This window comes from Anopheles nili, chromosome 3 (assembly GCF_943737925.1).
Source record: "Anopheles nili chromosome 3, idAnoNiliSN_F5_01, whole genome shotgun sequence".
Classification (NCBI taxonomy): domain Eukaryota; kingdom Metazoa; phylum Arthropoda; class Insecta; order Diptera; family Culicidae; genus Anopheles; species Anopheles nili.
In genome coordinates this window covers 61,600,197-61,617,845 of record NC_071292.1, presented here as the reverse complement: position 1 = coordinate 61,617,845, position 17,649 = coordinate 61,600,197, and the positions used below count along the sequence as shown (strand labels likewise).

Below are 17,649 nucleotides of genomic sequence, written 5' to 3'. Positions count from 1 at the left end.
TTGCATCCCGTAACCTCGTCACCCTCGTCGTGTTCGTGTCCGACCTGACCTACGCTCCTACGGGCTCGATCCTTCGGCGTCCGTGATGTAACTGGGTCACATTTTGCTGATCCGGTGCCAACAGCATGGGGCTGATTTATTAGGCCCCGGTTGGCGTCACCGAAACTGGCCCGAGAACGGCGCCGAAGGATTTGCTGGGCTGCTGAAAGCGACCATTCTCGTCCAAAATTCGACCAATCTCGGGTGCGGTCAGCCAGCCCGAGGTGGGGTCCTTTTTTTTGTGCATCCTTTCCGAAAACCCTCCCACCGCGCACAGGGGAAAGGTGGGAAAATATGTTTCACAACTTTTTCGCACCGCCACGGGGAAAATCGAGAATAAAAAATCGACGTGTCGGTGTCGGTGTTGTAAACGGGGAGGTTTTCTTTATTTTCTAGTGGTTCTGGTTCCTTTCTGGCACGTTCTTTCGTGCGTGCTCGTTGTAAACAAGGACGAATGAACCGAACCGCAAGTGGGCTGCTGCGCTTAATGTACGCGAGGTGGCCCTTCGAACCGGGCATGAGCATTTGGCAGGAGCTGGGACGCCGTTTTAATGGCCGTTGTTGTTTTGAAAATCATCCAACTATCGAATAATTTCGGTCGTTACGTACAATTTTTTGTTTTCGCTCTTCAGGCCAGTGCTGGATGTTGTTGTTGCTGCTGCTGCTGCTCGTGACGCCAGCTCCATTAGGTTGCGCTTTTTTTTCTCGATTTTTCCCCAACCTCCAGCTAATGGAAAAGTGCGCCTCGATTCCGGACGCCATTCTCAAAAAGCTCCCCACCCAGTCACAGCCAGTGGGGCGTAGAATTTTTGAGATTTATCAGACGATTTAAAGTGCCGAGAGGAGGAAAAAAAAACGCAACCCCTTTGTGCCCTGTTTTCGCGCTTTCGAAACTCAGCCAACACTCAGGGTGGTCCACCGGAGCCTGGGGGCCTGGGGCATCGTAATTCTTTTCACCCACTAATGATTTGTAGTGGAAACTTTCGGCTAAATAAATAAATAAATCCACACACCAACACACACACACACGCCCATCGCGTTTGTACGTGTGTATGTAGTCATACCCCGCCGGAGGACTAGCGAATCCTGCGAAATTTGGCCACCCACACGCCCACCGAACAAAATGCGGGTGGACTTCTCGTGAGCTCGGTCTACCGCCGTTGTTTGGCATCGTAACCTACGCAACATTTATTTTTTTTATTGCCGGCGTGGATTTCCCGCTAGTGGAGCTTTGGTGGTGGCCTTGTGCGTTGCCAGGAAAAATATTTCCACGATTTAAAGTGCTTCGATTTATTCAAGTGCGGTTTTTCTTTTCGGTGTTCGCTCGTTCGTATTTGGCACATTCATATCGCACCCGAGAGCGAGAAGATAAGCGTGGCTAAGTGGGAAAATACGTGCAAGGATATGTTTTCCGTGCGTTATACCTTATTTGTGTTATCATAAACATCCTTATCAACCATATTAGAATACCATTTAGATAGCTGTTTTTGTTTCCCCCCCACACAGTTTGCTGTTCAGATGTTTTGCGCTACAATAATTCATTTAAATCGATGCAAACAAAAAAGCACACACATCCACCCGTGAATGCTGCGCACGGAAGTAAAATAATGTTTTTCCTAACAAACATCTCCCCTAACCTGTGGCGATAATAATTCATTTTCGTTCCATTTGCTGGCGCCGTTGCTTCCGTGCACCTCGGAACACCTTTACGGTCTCCGGGAGAGCCGACTGAAGTTTCTGACCCTGGCCCGGGGGGTGATAGATTTTTCGCCCCAAAGAAAAAAAACAACCGCTGCTCAACGAAAGAACCCAGCTTTTCGGTGGGACGGCAAGAACTAGAACGAGAAGCCAGGACGACCGGAACGCATGGCGCGATGATAATGTTTATTGAGGACAGCATGGCGCCACTTGCCATCGATCGCCAGAGAACGCAGAACGCGCTTCGGGATGTCGGGGTTGGTGGTATCCTTTTTTTTTTGGGTGGCATTTCAAGTTCTGCCTCCCATTCAGACGCTACGCTTGCGTGTGCGCGAACGCCACGCCAGAGTTCAGTATCCTTTTGCGTAGCCACCGCAGTGTCTGCCACGTGGTCGAAGCTACGACGAAGCTTCGCAGCATCCGTCCTTCGAGCGTGTTGGTGAACTGTGGCTTTTTTATTGTGCTTCTGCTACTGCAATGAATGAATGGATGCTGTCCTGTTCGATGGATGATCCTTGGGAGAGGGCACATGATCGATTTAATTGCATGACGTGGGAGCCTTTTAGGGGAAAGGATTGCATTTTTCATGCAATTGAAACCCAGAAACGTTTGCATTCACGGCGAAGCAGAGGATGCTTTTTCATCGACTCGAAAAATGTCCCCCAACCCTGTGTGGTCACGGTTGGGAAATGGAATCATTCACCCCCTGGTGGGGGGGTAAATCCGTTCCATCACGAGCATATCGAGGCGCGTAGAAGAAGGGCGCATTCCATCTCGTTCCATTTGAGAAGCGTGATTCAACGCGATATTAAACTCCTGCGAATCCTGCAACAATCCGTCACGCCATTCTGGCAACGCTTGAGCAACCTTTCAGTCGAAGAATTGGCCCAGCTTTCTGTCAGCGGTTTTTGGCCTAAAAGCAGCAACAAGGATCCACCAGTCACGACGGCAGCGTGTGGGTGACTAGGCGTAGGGCGGATTAAAGCCTACCCTAGCCGTAGCTCTGGCACATCGTTATAATTATTATCAATGTTTAACATTAAATCGTGATTTATTTTTACGACCCAACCGCCAGTGGAGGGCGTTTGCGTGGGCAAAACGCAAAAAGGGAACACGACCGTTCGCAGTCGTCGCTGCTCGCCCGGCGACAACGCAATTTTAATGAGCAAAAACAAAAGCTTTCGGGCAATATGCGAACGACGGGAGCAAGATTTCTTGCCTCGTTTGATGTGAGTTTATGACGGCGGTGGTTTGGTCTTAAAAAAACCGGTGGGTGGATGCTTCGTAGCGAGAAGGCGTTGGCTTTGTTTCCTGCGCTGAAGGAAGCTATTGGCCATTGCGGTTCGTAGCAGCGGATCACCGATTAGGTAATGACGCGCCATTGAGTGTGTGGGGAGGTTTGCTTTCCCCGGGGTGTGAAATGGGCAATTAGGATGGCACGGAACTTGGGACGATCGGTGCAATGAGCAGCTTATGAGATGTTCACTTTCAGGCGGCTTGTTAAACCGGACAGCGGATGAGTGGCGTACGATCGAAGCATTACCGGTTATTGGCTTACAATGACCCGCCAACAACGGTTCCTTGTACCATTTCCCGTTCATTAACCCATCGGCTGGATGTTTAAGTGATGAAATAAAAAACTATGATTCCATATAATGGGTAAAACAACTGACGACATGTCGTTTATTTAATCCAAAGCGCCTACGATTTCAAAATGTAGAAAAGGAAAGAAACGGTGAGCTGAGCTTGTTGCCATGGAAACAACGGTGAGTAAACGCTTGGTTCGAAATGAGACCGTGCTGAACTTTGACCTATATCACAGACACCCGTTAATAGTAAACTTTGGTAAGGCGCGATAACCACCAAAAAAAAGCAGCAACAGTTTTAGGGGCGATTTTCCACCAAAACATGATTTATGGCTACCACCGAAAATGCCATCCGAAAGACAACACGCGGGCCGATTAAAACCACCTGCCATCGTTCGACGTTCGGCTGCAAAGCGTGTCCATTCTGGCGCCACCTCGTGTCGGGACTTGGTTAAAAGTGGAGAACTGCAAAAAAAGGACGACAGGGAAAGAAGAGAAAAAAAAACTGGAACCCACCCCCAGAACCACATTTATGGAGAAAACAACTCACCGCCCCCCGATCGGATGGTGTACCATTTGATTATGGTTCCTTGTTAGGGTGGTGCTTCGGGCCTAATTAATATTCCTCCCACTACCCAACCCCTTCCTTCCTCCCTCTCTCTCTTCACCCACCAACGAACGCCGCGAGAAAGGTGACAAATCGCATAAACAGCCACTCAATTATGATGTGGCAATAACACCGCCCTCGAAGGGCGAATCGATGGGGCTTGATGTATGGGGACACGTGGGCGTTTGGAGTGGATGGGGGGAGGTGGGGTAGGCTACTTGCTCAAATTCGTGCACGTTTCCCTGCCCCTCCTCGTGACCGATAATGGCTCATTAATCAGGCAGTTAAATTTTGTACAAAACCATCCGACCTCCCCCCCAAGGGGTTGTGGTTTGGCGCCGGTAGGGTCGTAAACGAAACGCCTCGGTGGCTCCCCGTCGCTGGAGGTTGGGAATTGGAGGGGTGAAAAAGGGCTCCATTCCGGGTCCGGTGATCCGGGAAGTTGAGGGTGGTAACGAGTTTCCCATCCTGCTCGAGGAGCCAGAAACGTGAGCGACATCGGTAATTTGAAGGGATTTGATGGAAGAAGCTTCGAACATTGGGATTTCATTAGTACACACCGTGTTTAGTGCACGCTCGAAGAAGTAAGTTGGGGCTACATTGAACGGACGGAATGAAGATTAATTTGAAGTCGAATCGAACCGGACGAATCTAAAGCATGTTGTATACTTCGATGTACTAGCTAGCGCCTAGTTAGAGCGCTCTTGATTGATGACATTGATATTTCTTCTCGATTGGCGAATTAAATGACCGATTACCGGCCTACTCGGCTGGGTAATTAATAAACGTTGTCCACACGGATGACACGACGCGTTAAGGAAAGAAAATTCACACCTAACAGCGCCCCTAATTACGCAAGTTCACTCACCTGCGCCCCCAGCAAAAGCGCAACTTGAGAAACACTGGAATTGGCGATTTTTCTTACTTTCGCGCGAGCCAATTTTTAAGCCCCTCAAAAATACCAGGAGAACATGCTCGCTAGGCGGCTGTACACCGGTCGCCGTATGTGCCGTGTGCCAAAGCGAGACAGGGATGCTATCGGTTTCGGTCGCGATAAGCCATCGGCAGCATCCCACACCGGCCGAGTGCTCGCACCACGCGTCGATATATGTAACGGAACGGCACGATGTCTTCTCTCGCGCTCGCGCACGCTGCATGCGCCACGCGTGTGTGTGCGCGGCGTTCGCTCGTCTCGTGCGCGAGTGGGTCGTACGGGTGGCCTACCAACAACAACAGCACACGGGTGTGTTACCTGCTACTGTCCTGCGACCCTGGTACCGAAACTCGGCGCGCCTCGAAAAAGCGGCTCAGAATCCGTGCGCCGAAAAAAGGTTTTTTGCTGTTCGCGACCGATGAGTACGCGGCTCACCCGTGCTTGTTTTTTTTCCATAGGTTTTTTTTTTATGCTTTCGACTTATGGCGTAACGTGGGTTTGTTTGATGATTTAAAGGTTTAAATTATGTTTTTTATGACGGAATTTGACGGCAGAATGTACCGTTAGCATTTTCTCACCATTTTCACGGCTTTTATCGTGGATTTTCTTTCATTTTCCTCGTTAAAAGGAGCGTTTCTTTCGACTTTACGCTGCGTGAATTAGCCCATGAGAAGGTGGTTCAATTTCTTTCCGTGATTTAAATCACACCCACAAGGTAGAGCAATAGTTTTCCGAGCATTTTCACGGGTTTCATCGTTTCGTTTCTTTCGTTTTTCTCGCCACCTTTTCCGGCCAAGAAGAGAGTTTCCGAAGGCCATTTCATAGCCTACTGCTGGCACTCATGAATGTCCTTTCCGGCCTTTTAAAGTGCCACTAAAACAGCCCAAAGCGAAGGGTACGGGAAATGAAAGCCCAAAAGGAATGCATTTTCCTTGCAACCAAAAGGACGCGTTAGAAAAACAGGAGCCAGCCAATCTGTCGCAGTGTCATCACTATTTTCCGGAGAAAAAAAAACACCCCGTCCCGATGATGTCCCGCCTCGGGTGGCTCTAAGGGAATGAAACCGAGATTTATACGCAACGGCACCGGCCCCGGAAAAACCCACCAGGATGTCGAAAAGTTCCAAGGCAAGGCACTCCGGTGACCCCGTCAACCATAACCTATCCCGCCACAAACGGAGCCGCAAGGACACCGGGCATGCCGGTGTTTGAGGTTTGGCATCTTTTTCGGGCATGTTTGCATTCGATTCCGGTGCGAATCGGACGCAGGACACAGGCTTCCTTTTTGTTTCTCTCTCTCTCTCTCTCTCTCTCTCTCTCTCTCTCTCTCGCTCTCTCTTTTCGGATGATGTTTCGTTTGTTCATGGTGTTTGTGTTTCGCCCACCCACGATACCACCCCGCCCGGAGCCTGATTTGAATGATGCTACGAACTTCCGGCGCCGTGCAGTTTTCTTTCTTCTTTGCTTCAGGTTTTGCTGCCAAAAAGTGGCTCTCGAGTGGTCAGCCCGGGCTGCGATACGAATCGGTAGCAATCAGATTTAATGAATTTTTTGGCCATTTTCCGACCGGCCACTTCTCCTACGCCTAGCGCGAAGGGTCGCGGTCACATTTGCATTCGCTTGGGTGGGGAGGGGAAATGGTCCAAAACCAGCAGGTCCTTCATCGTGATTTGCATAAGGAGATGGGCGTGCTTTAAACGGCCACGAACGTGCCATGCCGACCATCGTCGTCGTCGTCGCCGTCCGCACCTGGACCGGGGGAAAATTGGATGAACTGCGAATTGGCTGCGGATGAGCCTTTGTTTTCCTTTTTGTGTGTCCCGGTGGCGCACGAAATGCAATCAGATGGCAAAGAACGTGCGATTGTAATTCGGCTCACAGTGAAAACGTATTCGTGAAGAAAAAAAATGAAGCTTTTTAGCCGGGCTTAGCTCAAATTGATTGATCAAATGGACCAAAGCTTAATGTGATCCAGTACCACCCGGAAGGCAGTAATCAAATCGATAGACCTTGGGTTTTGTCACGTACGATGGCAATTAAGTATCGCTTTAATGCTATTTTTCCCTAAGAAAAATGCCTCTTCAAGGCCAAAGCTGCTATGCTCAAGCATTATTAATTCCCACCGTGAGGGATAGTTTTGTTTTTATGCGTACCGTGGCGTCCTCGAGGCCCTTCTAAAGAGTCGTAAACCGTGCGTTAGAATAGGCAAAAACGCCGCTTCCTAAAATCACCGCACGAAACGTGCCAGGATTACAATTCGATCGGTGCCCTTTAAGGCTCACGAATCAATCCATCCGAATCTCCTAAACCCTGATTTGCGTCTTTGGGGTGTATGGCGTCATCGTCATTAAACGGCAATTTCCATTAAACCCATCTAGCGCAATTGTTATGGCGATCATATATGCTTTTTTTTGTGTTCGTTTGGCTTTACTGCTATCGCCATTAAAATCGACTGCGACTAGCCGTGCATCGGTAATTTATCGCTGCAAACGATCGCGAAGGCCAATAAAAAGTGCGGCTCTACTTAGCTGATCGATAAGATGATGTCACGCAAAACCCTGAGCCTACGATGCATACGATAGCTAAGCGGGAGAACATTCCTATATTTTTATCGTCACATTTATTCGCGTGTTATTGTACTGAATTTGAGAAACGCAAACTGGTAAAAAAGGATAAAAACTAAACACATACACACAGAAAGTTTAACTAGTCTCTTATCAACTACATCTCCTATTAGAACTAAAACAGACAATACAAAAAAATGGATCATATAATAGTAAACGAAGTCTAAGCTTTATCGCGTAAAGTGTGAGATGAAAACCGTCCCACGTGCGTCAATCGAATGGATAAGATTTGAAAATGAAAATTAACGGATCCGCCTATTGCATAGCCGTTTACAGGAATGTGATCTTCGTTCGCGTTTGGTTGACCTGCCACACGTTCAGCTCCTCGTAGGTTTCGATGCACGAATCGACTTCGTCCGGTTTGTAGCCCTTGGTGGTGCAGCGTTCCATGATGTCGGACACCTTTACCGTTTTGCTTTCGCCGGCCAACTCCCGCACCAGGGCAAAGATCTTGTCCGATGTGTTTTGAACACTGAGAAAGAAAGGGAGAAAAAAGCACCATAAGCATGTTAGCATGCACGAGTTTGACTCTCACGGTCCATTCCGTTGTACGTACTGTGTGTCGCGCTGCTCGGTTTGATTCAGTGAATCCTTCGACATGGCCAGCAACCGGAGCGCCTCCATAACGTCGTCCTTCTCGACGGTATCCGACAACCGGAGCCGTGCTAGTGCCGTCGAAAGGCGCAAAATACCGAGCAGATTACGCGCCGAAGTGAACGTCATATCGCGGCTGTTGCGGGCCTCGCGCCGAAGCTCAACGTACGCGTTTACGATGTAATCCGTCAGTTCCGGCGTGATAACGGGGATTTTACGCTTGCACAGCGAAATGTACCGCCGAATGAGCGACATGTCGAGCGTTTTGATGCGCGACGGTGGCTGCATGCCGTGATGATGCACATACGTGATGTGCTTCGCGAGCCGCAAATCATTATCCCGGTCCGGTTTGTCCTGGATAAGCCACAGCAGATCGAACCGAGACAACAGAGCCGCCGGAAGCTGAATATTCTGCTCGATCGTACGACGTGGATTGTACCGACCATACGCGGGATTAGCGGCGGCAAGGATCGATACGCGCGCATTCAAACACGTCATAATGCCGGCCTTTGCGATCGAGATCGTCTGCTGCTCCATGACTTCGTGAATCGACACGCGATCTTGCTCGGCCATCTTGTCGAACTCGTCGATGCAGCAAACGCCCTGATCGGCAAGTACCAGTGCACCACCCTCCAGGACCATCTCGCCCGTGAGCGGATCCTTCATGACGGCGGCCGTTAAACCAACACCGGACGAACCGCGACCCGTCGTGTACTGGCTGCGTACGGCCAAACGATCGATGTATCCCAGCAGCTGCGATTTGGCCACACCCGGGTCACCCATGAGGCAGATGTTGATGTTACCACGGATCTTCATACCGTCCGGGCTGCGATCGACACCGCCCACGAGCAGCAGCAGCAGCGCTTTCTTCACATCCAGATGGCCGTAAATTTCAGGTGCGAGACTGCTGGCGATGCGCGTATAAAAATCATCCTTCGCCAGCTCGTCCAGTTCCTCGCGCGTGAGCTCGTTGCTCATCTCACCGTCGTCCGACTTGTTCAGGCAAATGATACGGTGCGCGTCGACGAACGTTTCGCTCAGCAGCCCCGATACCATCGCACGGAAGCCACTCTTTTGCTGGGGCAAGAAAATGCCCGTGATCACCACGTGATCACCGGGCTGGGCCGCACGGGTCGTCTCACCACGACACATCACCGTCAGCGAGCGCGGAATGTGACCAACCGGGACCTGATCGCTGTGCTCCTGGATCTTGATCTCCTGGAATTTCACGAACTTGGACCCGCGTGTCTGCAGATACAACCGGCCACCCGCTTTGTTCACACGGCAGTCCTCCGAGGGACAATCGATGGTCGGCTTGAAGCTCATCGACGTCACGGGCTGGTATGTTTCCGAGCCGCACCGATCGCACGTGTAGGTGGCGACCGTCATCAACGGTTTCACCTCGGTGCAGCGCGTTGCAATACCACGCACCGTTACCAGCTTGCCAATGTGTTCCGCTTTTACGTCGCGGATCGCGACCGCCTTCGAGGAGCTCGGAGCCTTGAAGTACACGTCGTACCGCTTGACCAGCTCCATCGGGATGGCGTTGCGACCGTCCCGCACATCGGTCGGGTTGTGCAGCCGTCCCTGCATCATCAACCGGTGCTCGATGAAGATGTCCAGCGTGTCTTTGTGCATCACTTCGTGCTCCTTGTACGAAGGGAGCAGCTCGAAGATGGCATCGGAGAACAGCTTCACGTAGCGGCGGGTGTTCATCTGCATCGCTTCGGCCAGCTCGTCCCGGAAGCTGATCATATCGTCCAGTTCCACGGTCAGCTGGATCTGTTCGCGGTGTGCGATCTTCGTCAGCTGCCGGGCGTACACAAAGTTCTTTTTGCCATCGTCTTCCTCGCGGTAGAACTCGGCCAAAAACGACTTGATCGTTTCTGTTGGACGCCATGCACCGGAAAGGCAGAGGATGATCATTAGCTATCAGAACGAACATACGCTGCATTTATACTAACCTTTATCAGCTGTGTAGTCGCGCTGCATTTTTTCACGTTGCTAGTGCTAATTACTCAACAAAACGTAACGAAAACAGATATTTTAACAGCGCGTTGCCTTTCCTGATGCTTATTATCGCTGTAACGAAAACAAATGGCGTTCGAATTCGCGCCAAAGCCGCACAGTTGCTCACTTTTGACAACGGCCCACGGTAGCCCAAACGAGTAAAATTTGCTCAAATTTTGTGGTTATGAATTCAAATTAAGTTCCTAGGAAAATTAACAGTTTTACATGAAGGTTTGCTGTTTTGTGCACTAGGTTATGTAATCATATATTATTTGTTTCAGTAAAGTACTTTACAATTCAACAATTTATTATTTAAAAAAATAAAATAAATTTTTGAAGGGGTATATTTCACGCAAAGAAAACTCGCGTCAATTGAGATGTTTTGAGCAACGAAAAGGGTGCAATAAAACTGCATAAGGCGCTTGCCCGTTTATAAGACAAATAAACGTAATTTAAATAACATTTTCAATACATTTATCAGAAGAAATGAAGCGAATAGCTGGCCTAACAAAATGAAAATTAAAAATGGCTCATGTCTGACGTTTGCGCTGTCAACAAGAGCGAGTAGGGACGGGTGCGTGTGTATGCTAGTGTTTGCTGATGTTTGGATGGTTTTTTCGCAAAAACGCAAACGAAGCTTTGTTATTTTTATAATTGGATCTCAATAGCACAGCCGTCGTGTACGCTGTGGCTATTCAAATGTACTAATCCCTCTTGTATACTCACATGGTGTACTGAAGCGTGCGTCTCGCAAACCCTTCGTTGCATCCTCCTGCGTGATAGTGAACACAAAGCTACAAAGACGAACAACAAGAAGAAGGGGGCAGCAAATTTTGATCACAGTTTGCGCTACCGTGCCAGTGATATCATTAAACAAATAACGCGTATAATCCGCGGCTCTACTTACTGCTGGTTGCGCGTGTCATAAACCAATTCTCGGGCAGATTCCATCCTGGGTCGGGTTCGGTTCGGTTACTTAATATCGTAGGCCGCAAAAGGGTGATCCGTGGTTGTGCGTTTCGACGAAAAAGGTCCGCGTCACCAGAGTGACGAAATTGTGCTTGCACTTCCTTGCACCTACGGGCGGTAGTGAAGTGTTGCGGTCGTTAAAATACAGGATTGTCGTAGTAAGCTGTGCAAACAGGAACCGGACGCAGTGACGGAATTCGGTTAGGTAAGGCGGCGCAAGGCGTATTAGTTTTTCTTCCACCGTCACCGTCAGCCATTCGCTCTCCCCCCGAGCGCAGATAAACATCTATGCGTTGCGGTGGAACGAGAAAAAATCGATATTCTTCCGAGTGGGGTACTTGTGACTGACTCACTCACAACAACAATGAGTTTGGTTTGTTTTGAAAGCAATCCACCGGTCAAAATGATGGAAATTAACTTCATGGCTTACTTGGTTTTTCGCGTAGATGATCATATTTACATGAATCACATGATATCGTGGGTGGTGGCGGATTTCCTCTCGTCATTCCCATCTCATTCTCTCATGCCGCTGTAAATAGATAAAAATAATTACATTAATGTTTGTCCATTGTAGCTTTCGCACGGAATACGCACCACCACCGCCTCCAAAATGCCACCAACCAACAACCGACCGGATGAGTTGCCCCCGCCGAAGGCTGACTTTAGCGCCCCGCCGCCCTACGAGGCGACCGATTCCCAGCGGGACGAGTACACACAGCAATCGGTACCGGTGCCCGAATTGACCACCAAGCTGCCCACGTACGAGGAGGTGCAGATGGAAAAGATGATCAACCACGAGCTGCCGATTCCACCGATGCAGCCCCAGCTACCGCCGCCTCCACCCAGCATCACCTCGATGGGAGGTGTCGGACGCGGTCCGGGAGTCATCGGTGGACCGCAGGTCACGTTCATCGCAATCGACGGGGACGGGGAGAACATTAGCGCCGACAATGGGCTGCTTGGCACCGACATCATGTTCGTGACCGCATTCCTAATCGCGTTCCTGTTCAACTGGATCGGTTTCCTGGTGCTGACCTGCTTCTGCCACACGATCGCAGCCCGCTACGGTGCCCTGTCCGGGTTCGGGTTGTCCCTTGCCAAGTGGACGCTCATCATGAAGCATTCGACCGATTTCGCCTCACACGAGAACTCCTGGCTGTGGTGGCTGATCATGGCGTTCGGGTTTCTGATCTGCGTCCGGGCGCTCGTGCAGTACATCAGCATCAAGCGGACCTGGCGCTTGCTTTCCACATCCGCCCAGGAGCGGCTGTTATTCTTCTACTAAACGTGCACCCTCTCCCACTGGATTCATCGTCCGCGTGCTTTGGTATGGGAAGGGTGCTGCTGATGCTGCTGCTTCGTCCCTTTTTGGTGTCCTTTTGGGAAGTAATTCTAAATCTCAAGTACCATTTTCTCTTTTCCAACTGCACAACGCACGCCCTTAGTCGTCCCATTTTTCGCCCACAGCCGACGAGCAGCACGCGGCGTTTACGTTGGAAAGCGTTTTAATCTGTCTTTTCCCAGCACACTATCGATCGTACTTGGGTGGGCGGTGGTTTGGTGTGTATGAAGAAGTCACCGTTTTGTAGCGAAAAACGTCGTAACATTAACTTCAGGGACAGAGTAGAAGAGAAGGGACAAAACATAGGAAGAGAGAGGTGAGGTTCCCCCCAGCGGGTAGGGAACACGGATACGGAACCAACCATACCATTATCATAGTTTTTGTGATAGCAATCAGCAACAAACCCTCGAAAAAGCAAAAAAACACGGCCAATCGGCAAGCCTAGCCCTCCGTTCGTTTGGTCCTTGCATTTTTGTGTGTGCCCTAGTGAACATTTGAAACGTATTTGCGCTCATTTACCATGCTTCCCTTTTCGCACTGCGAACCACCTACACTAAAAGGTGATTTAGTTTTCCCTTCCGGTTCAATTTGTTATCCTAGTTAGCTAGTGTTATTATTCACGAGGATGATTCGCACCCATCGCTTTATTTGTCTGTCTTAAATGTGTTTCACTGGGTTGTATTTTCGAAGATTCAAAAGAAAGGAAAGGGTTATTGTGAAATGTGTCACAAGCCAGCAAAAAAAGGCGCACGTTTTACATTGGAACTTAGGGATGATGTTAGCGGTTGGCTTTGTGTGTGCACGATTAGATTGACCGCGGGAGGATACGTTTCGGGATGGCGTTCGAAGAAACTAAATGCAACTACTTCAACAACAACAAAAAAACGTTACAAAACAGAAAGCATCAAACACTTTCGTAGCAACAAAACCGACACTACTTTCTGCAGTGTTTAAATAGAGTAAACCATATTTTTGTACTTTGTAAATAGATTGTAACACTACCAGGGGGAAAGAGAGAGAGAGAGAGCAGAGAGGGAGAGACAATTGAGAGGAAAAGCTTGGCTGCGAAGGAAAAAGGCAACTGTATGCAAACTAAATACAATAAAATAATCGTCAGGAAGCGATGGGTTTGAACGGAACAGCAAGATGGAACAACGCAGCAGGTCACTGCTTTACCACATTATGAATGAAATACGTCTATTGTATTGTATAAATCATATTACACTATGTCTCTATATTGTGAAAATCTAAGAAAAAAATGAAATAAAAATATAGTATAACTGAATATCGGAACGTCGTTTGTCGCTTGATGGAAAGAAATGCAATGCAACAGCTGGTAAGGAATAAGGATCCCTCCTAACGAGCGAACTAAGTGGTGGACTCGAAAACTGTTCTCTATCCATAGAGTATCGGCTTGGATATAACCGCATATGGACCTTTAATATATGCTCTTATCAAAACTATGTGATTCTTCCCATACGGTTTAGAATCTCTAGAGCACGGGAGATTCCCTTTATATTCTTATTAGGTTCATCAATTCGATTCTCGATGCCTGCACTTCTTTCCAATATTTTTCGGAGTTAAGGAATACGGCTTATTGTTGCTGACTCCTATCATTGTTGAATGACAGTTAATTAGAGAAACTCGTTTTTGAATCCTTAGGCAGTCATCATAGGATCTCTTGATAGGTCGATTCTGATATCAAGCTTATTTATGAACTAAGTAAGCTTTGCGAAAAAGAATCACCATGCCTACCAAGAAGAATCAACGCAAATTGCCCTCGTGGGTTGAAAAATCATTTAACGAAGAGGAAATGTTTTGTGGAGTTAGTTCTTTCTGCTTTCGTTAAAAATTGTTATGCTGGTCCTAGAGACGTTGCGGCCCACCCGAGAAGAAAAGAATTCGACGTACCTGCCATCTTTCGCATAAAACTACACAGCGTCGTGTGTGTTGGAAGTTTTAGTTATTCTTTTTTTTTATTAACCTTCAACCTCCGCTTTCACTTACTTCGATCCGTTCCAACAATATCAATACACAAGATATCGATACCATATCTCCTACTTCGCCTCTGTTGTTACTGTTTGCCGATGCTGTTGTTGGTTGCAGAGCGGAAAACATTAGCAGAACACGATGACCGCCGATGAATGCCCGACAGTAACGATGGCGATTGATGGTTCCACCGTTCCCGCGGGTACCACCAGCACACCACCACCGGAGTAGCTGCTTACTTCTTCTCCTTCTCCTTGAACTTCTCGTCGCCCTTGCCACCACGGATACGTCCGGTACGACGGGCAGCGATGAGACCGACCTTGCGACCCGGAGGCGTGCCTCGCTTGACCGTCGAGGCCTTACCAATATGCTGATGGTTACCACCACCGTGCGGATGCTCGACGGGGTTCATCGCCACACCACGCACCTTCGGCCAGCAGTTACGCTTCACCTTGTACTTGTGGTACGCGCGACCGGCCTTCAGGATGGGCTTGTCAATACGACCACCACCGGCGACGATACCAACCATGGCGCGGTTGGCCGACGGCAGCACCTTCTTCGCACCTGACGGCAGCTTCACACGGGTACGCTTCGTGTCCGGGTTGTGCGCAATCACCGAGGCGTAGTTGCCCGAGGTACGCGCCAGCTTGCCGCGGTCACCGGTCTTCTCCTCCAGGTTGCACACGATCGTACCTTCCGGCATCAGACCGATGGGCAACACGTTGCCAATCTGCAGCTGGGCGCGACGACCGCAGTACACGAACTGGCCGGTGTACATGCCCTCGGCGGCGATAAACAGCTGCTTGTTCAGGCGGAATCGGTAGGGATCGCGGAAGTTCACGACCGCCAGTGGAGCACCACGACCTGGATCGTGGATGATTTGCTAAAAACAAACAAACAAAACAAAACAAACCCAAAAGAGTTAATGCACGTGCCTGGTGGGTGGGTTTCGCAAAAATCCTTTGGCCTACCTTCACGACTCCCTTCAGGTATCCGTGACGTTCGGCATAATCGAGGTGACGCAGCTTAGGCTGTCCCTTCCGCTTCTTCGTGTGTGCCCGGAACACGGATCCGGCACCTTTACGCTGCGCGCGAATAACGCGTCCCATTGCGACGCCTTAAAAACTGCAAACAAAGAAAGATCTTCATTAATGTCCATTTCCGGCGTTTTGCACCACACGCCGCCGTCCTTATAAACACGCAACATGCTCCTACGGGGCGACCACGGATACGTCAAACTCTCGACGTCGTCCACCGTCACCAAACGGCGAGACAGCGAAGTGGGAAAAACATTGGCCACAAATTGCCGTTTTTACGCGTTTTGCGTCGAACTTTGCACATTCCACACACGCCAGGGGTGCTCCCGGGGGTAATGTTGCGTATTTACAGTCAGCCATTCGCACAGGAAAACACTTACAGGGCTTAAAAGTTAATACACAAAATGTGTGTTCACTAGACTCTGCGGCGAGCCGGAAAGAAAGAGAGAACGAGCGAAATGTCTAAATGAGGAAACGGCGGAACGCGTGCTCATTGACAGCTCGCTTACGCGTCGTGAACTGTCAAATGGTGCGTTTTTTGAACGCGTCTCCACCGATCAGCATAGAGACCGGGAACGCTCCGTGTGTTTGAACTTCCAGCGTTCATTCAATCGTTATTTTCGCAACTATTTTCTACTCAATCACACAACAAAAGTTAGGCGCAACGTGTTATAATGTTTAATAATTTATTATCGAAATACTTCTGCAGTTTGGATGCATGGTTTTTTTTCTGTTCTATAATCGAATTGCCTTCTCGGGCCAATCCGTTGACGTACACACGTGCTGCTTTCGGCCAACTCTATCTGCACCCTGGAGTCTTATGATTTGCAAGTATATTTTTGCTGGTAGCGATCAAGATGTAATGGTAATGTAGCGGGACGTTAGATATTTGTATTCAATTTGCATTCGCAACCAGTTCGCGTTGAAGTATCGAAATTAATAAAATGTAAAAAAAAATATTTTGAACAAAAAACGGCTCTCCTTTCGTCCGTACTTTATCGCCTTTCGCCTCTTTGCACGCTCGAATAAATAATACTCCCCACGCGGGGGGTTACGCGCTACGAGGAAGCCAGTTTCATTAGCCGTTAAAAATCTATATATGCAATAAACGCTAAGCCGCTCAACGCTACCGTACAATTTCTACACCCCAACCAACGCCTCTCGCACGTGATTGCGTGCCCCCATTTGCGGGGGGCAACAGCACCTTTTTGATTGCGGAACGTGCATACTAAAAACTAATTAGCGTCGTATATGATTCGCTTATCTAATCAAATGTAACAGGACGAACAGGATTTGGTGGTTTTAATTTAAAAAAGAAAATGAAGGAAACGTAACGAAACATGAACTTATCTTCTCTCGATACTAATGCACTTTTGATGCAATAATTTGCTATTCAAATTCGCTCGTCCGCTCCCTCTTCCCTGTACCGTTAAGCCGTTGGTTGTAAAATTGCATTTAACAAAGCATTGCTAGGCGGCTGATCGGTTGGGTCGCCGTCTATACTCAAATAAAATCTAGCCTTTACACACTGCCCCTCTGTAGGCCCTGTGACACTCGACCACGTGGCCCCTGGTGGATGGAAAACCCGTGAGGCGGATTAAATGGAACGGCAAATATAATCATCCTCATCCTTGCTTCCTTGCTATACCTTTCCTGTTTTGTTTTGTGCTAACTTGGGGGACACAAGCCCTGGACTCCTTCGAGACCAACGGGTATGGAAAGCGCTTGGATAAATACGTTTGCCTTGCTAGTGGTTTAGGTTCTGCTCTGCTTAACATGTACATTGGATTACACAAATCGATCACATTTGTTCATATTATGTATATATATATTTTTTCTTTTTGCGTGATTTTTCCTCTTCCCTTACTGATCCTGCCTTGTCATATGCCAGGTTGGTTGTTGCAATTAACGTTATATCTATCAACAGTTGTCGTTTTGGTGTGCAAACACAACAAAAGGTACCAGCAAGCGGGAAGGGCGTTGCGTTGGCAATAGCTGGTGGCACTTAGCAAACACAAGATACGACGGGACATTCTGTTGGCTGTTGCTTGAGTAATTTGGCCGATGAGACATCTTTTTGGAGCGTATTTCTCTCGACGTTCCCGCAGCACCGGCATGGGGACACGCAACCACCCCCAGCCGGACACGTGCATTAGAAAGAAGAACGAAAAAAGCTTCGGCCAGGTCGGCAATTGGCGGTTAATGATTGAGAGCCTCTGTT

General features: G+C 48.8%; 3 protein-coding genes across 3 annotated transcripts; 1 reads left to right on the top strand and 2 right to left on the bottom strand.

The window, feature by feature from the left end:
* Window positions 1–7,757: 7,757 nt before the first annotated feature.
* Window positions 7,758–10,073, bottom strand: LOC128725881 (DNA replication licensing factor Mcm7). Its single transcript, XM_053819652.1, has 3 exons — window positions 10,046–10,073; window positions 8,044–9,967; window positions 7,758–7,959 (listed from the first exon to the last, which is right to left on the bottom strand). Exons 1-3 carry the CDS (start codon window positions 10,071–10,073, stop codon window positions 7,758–7,760), a joined length of 2,154 nt encoding a protein of 717 aa, XP_053675627.1.
* Window positions 10,074–11,190: 1,117 nt separating this feature from the next.
* On the top strand, window positions 11,191–13,678 carry LOC128722975 (NEDD4 family-interacting protein 1-like). The gene is made up of 2 exons (XM_053816672.1): window positions 11,191–11,265; window positions 11,635–13,678. Exon 2 carries the CDS (start codon window positions 11,671–11,673, stop codon window positions 12,343–12,345), a length of 675 nt encoding a protein of 224 aa, XP_053672647.1. The 5' UTR covers window positions 11,191–11,265; window positions 11,635–11,670; the 3' UTR covers window positions 12,346–13,678.
* Window positions 13,679–14,350: 672 nt separating this feature from the next.
* Window positions 14,351–15,858, bottom strand: LOC128726911 (60S ribosomal protein L8). The gene is made up of 3 exons (XM_053820757.1): window positions 15,809–15,858; window positions 15,363–15,516; window positions 14,351–15,274 (listed from the first exon to the last, which is right to left on the bottom strand). The coding sequence occupies exons 2-3, from the start codon at window positions 15,498–15,500 to the stop codon at window positions 14,627–14,629; spliced, it is 786 nt and encodes a 261-aa protein (XP_053676732.1). The 5' UTR covers window positions 15,501–15,516; window positions 15,809–15,858; the 3' UTR covers window positions 14,351–14,626.
* Window positions 15,859–17,649: the final 1,791 nt, after the last annotated feature.

What these genes read in the sequence shown, in the direction of transcription:
- LOC128725881 (XM_053819652.1), bottom strand. Translation starts at nt 10,073, where the DNA reads ATGCAGCGCGACTACACAGCTGATAAAG. An exon ending in CGACTACACAGCTGATAAAG is followed by an intron (nt 9,968 to 10,045) that starts GTTAGTATAAAT and finishes GGCGTCCAACAG; the next exon opens with AAACGATCAAGTCGTTTTTG. An exon ending in ACCGAGCAGCGCGACACACA is followed by an intron (nt 7,960 to 8,043) that starts GTACGTACAACG and finishes TTTCTTTCTCAG; the next exon opens with TGTTCAAAACACATCGGACA.
- LOC128722975 (XM_053816672.1), top strand. Translation starts at nt 11,671, where the DNA reads ATGCCACCAACCAACAACCGACCGGATGAGTTGCCCCCGCCGAAGGCT.
- LOC128726911 (XM_053820757.1), bottom strand. Translation starts at nt 15,500, where the DNA reads ATGGGACGCGTTATTCGCGCGCAGCGTAAAGGTGCCGGATCCGTGTTC. An exon ending in ACCTGAAGGGAGTCGTGAAG is followed by an intron (nt 15,275 to 15,362) that starts GTAGGCCAAAGG and finishes GTTTGTTTTTAG; the next exon opens with CAAATCATCCACGATCCAGG.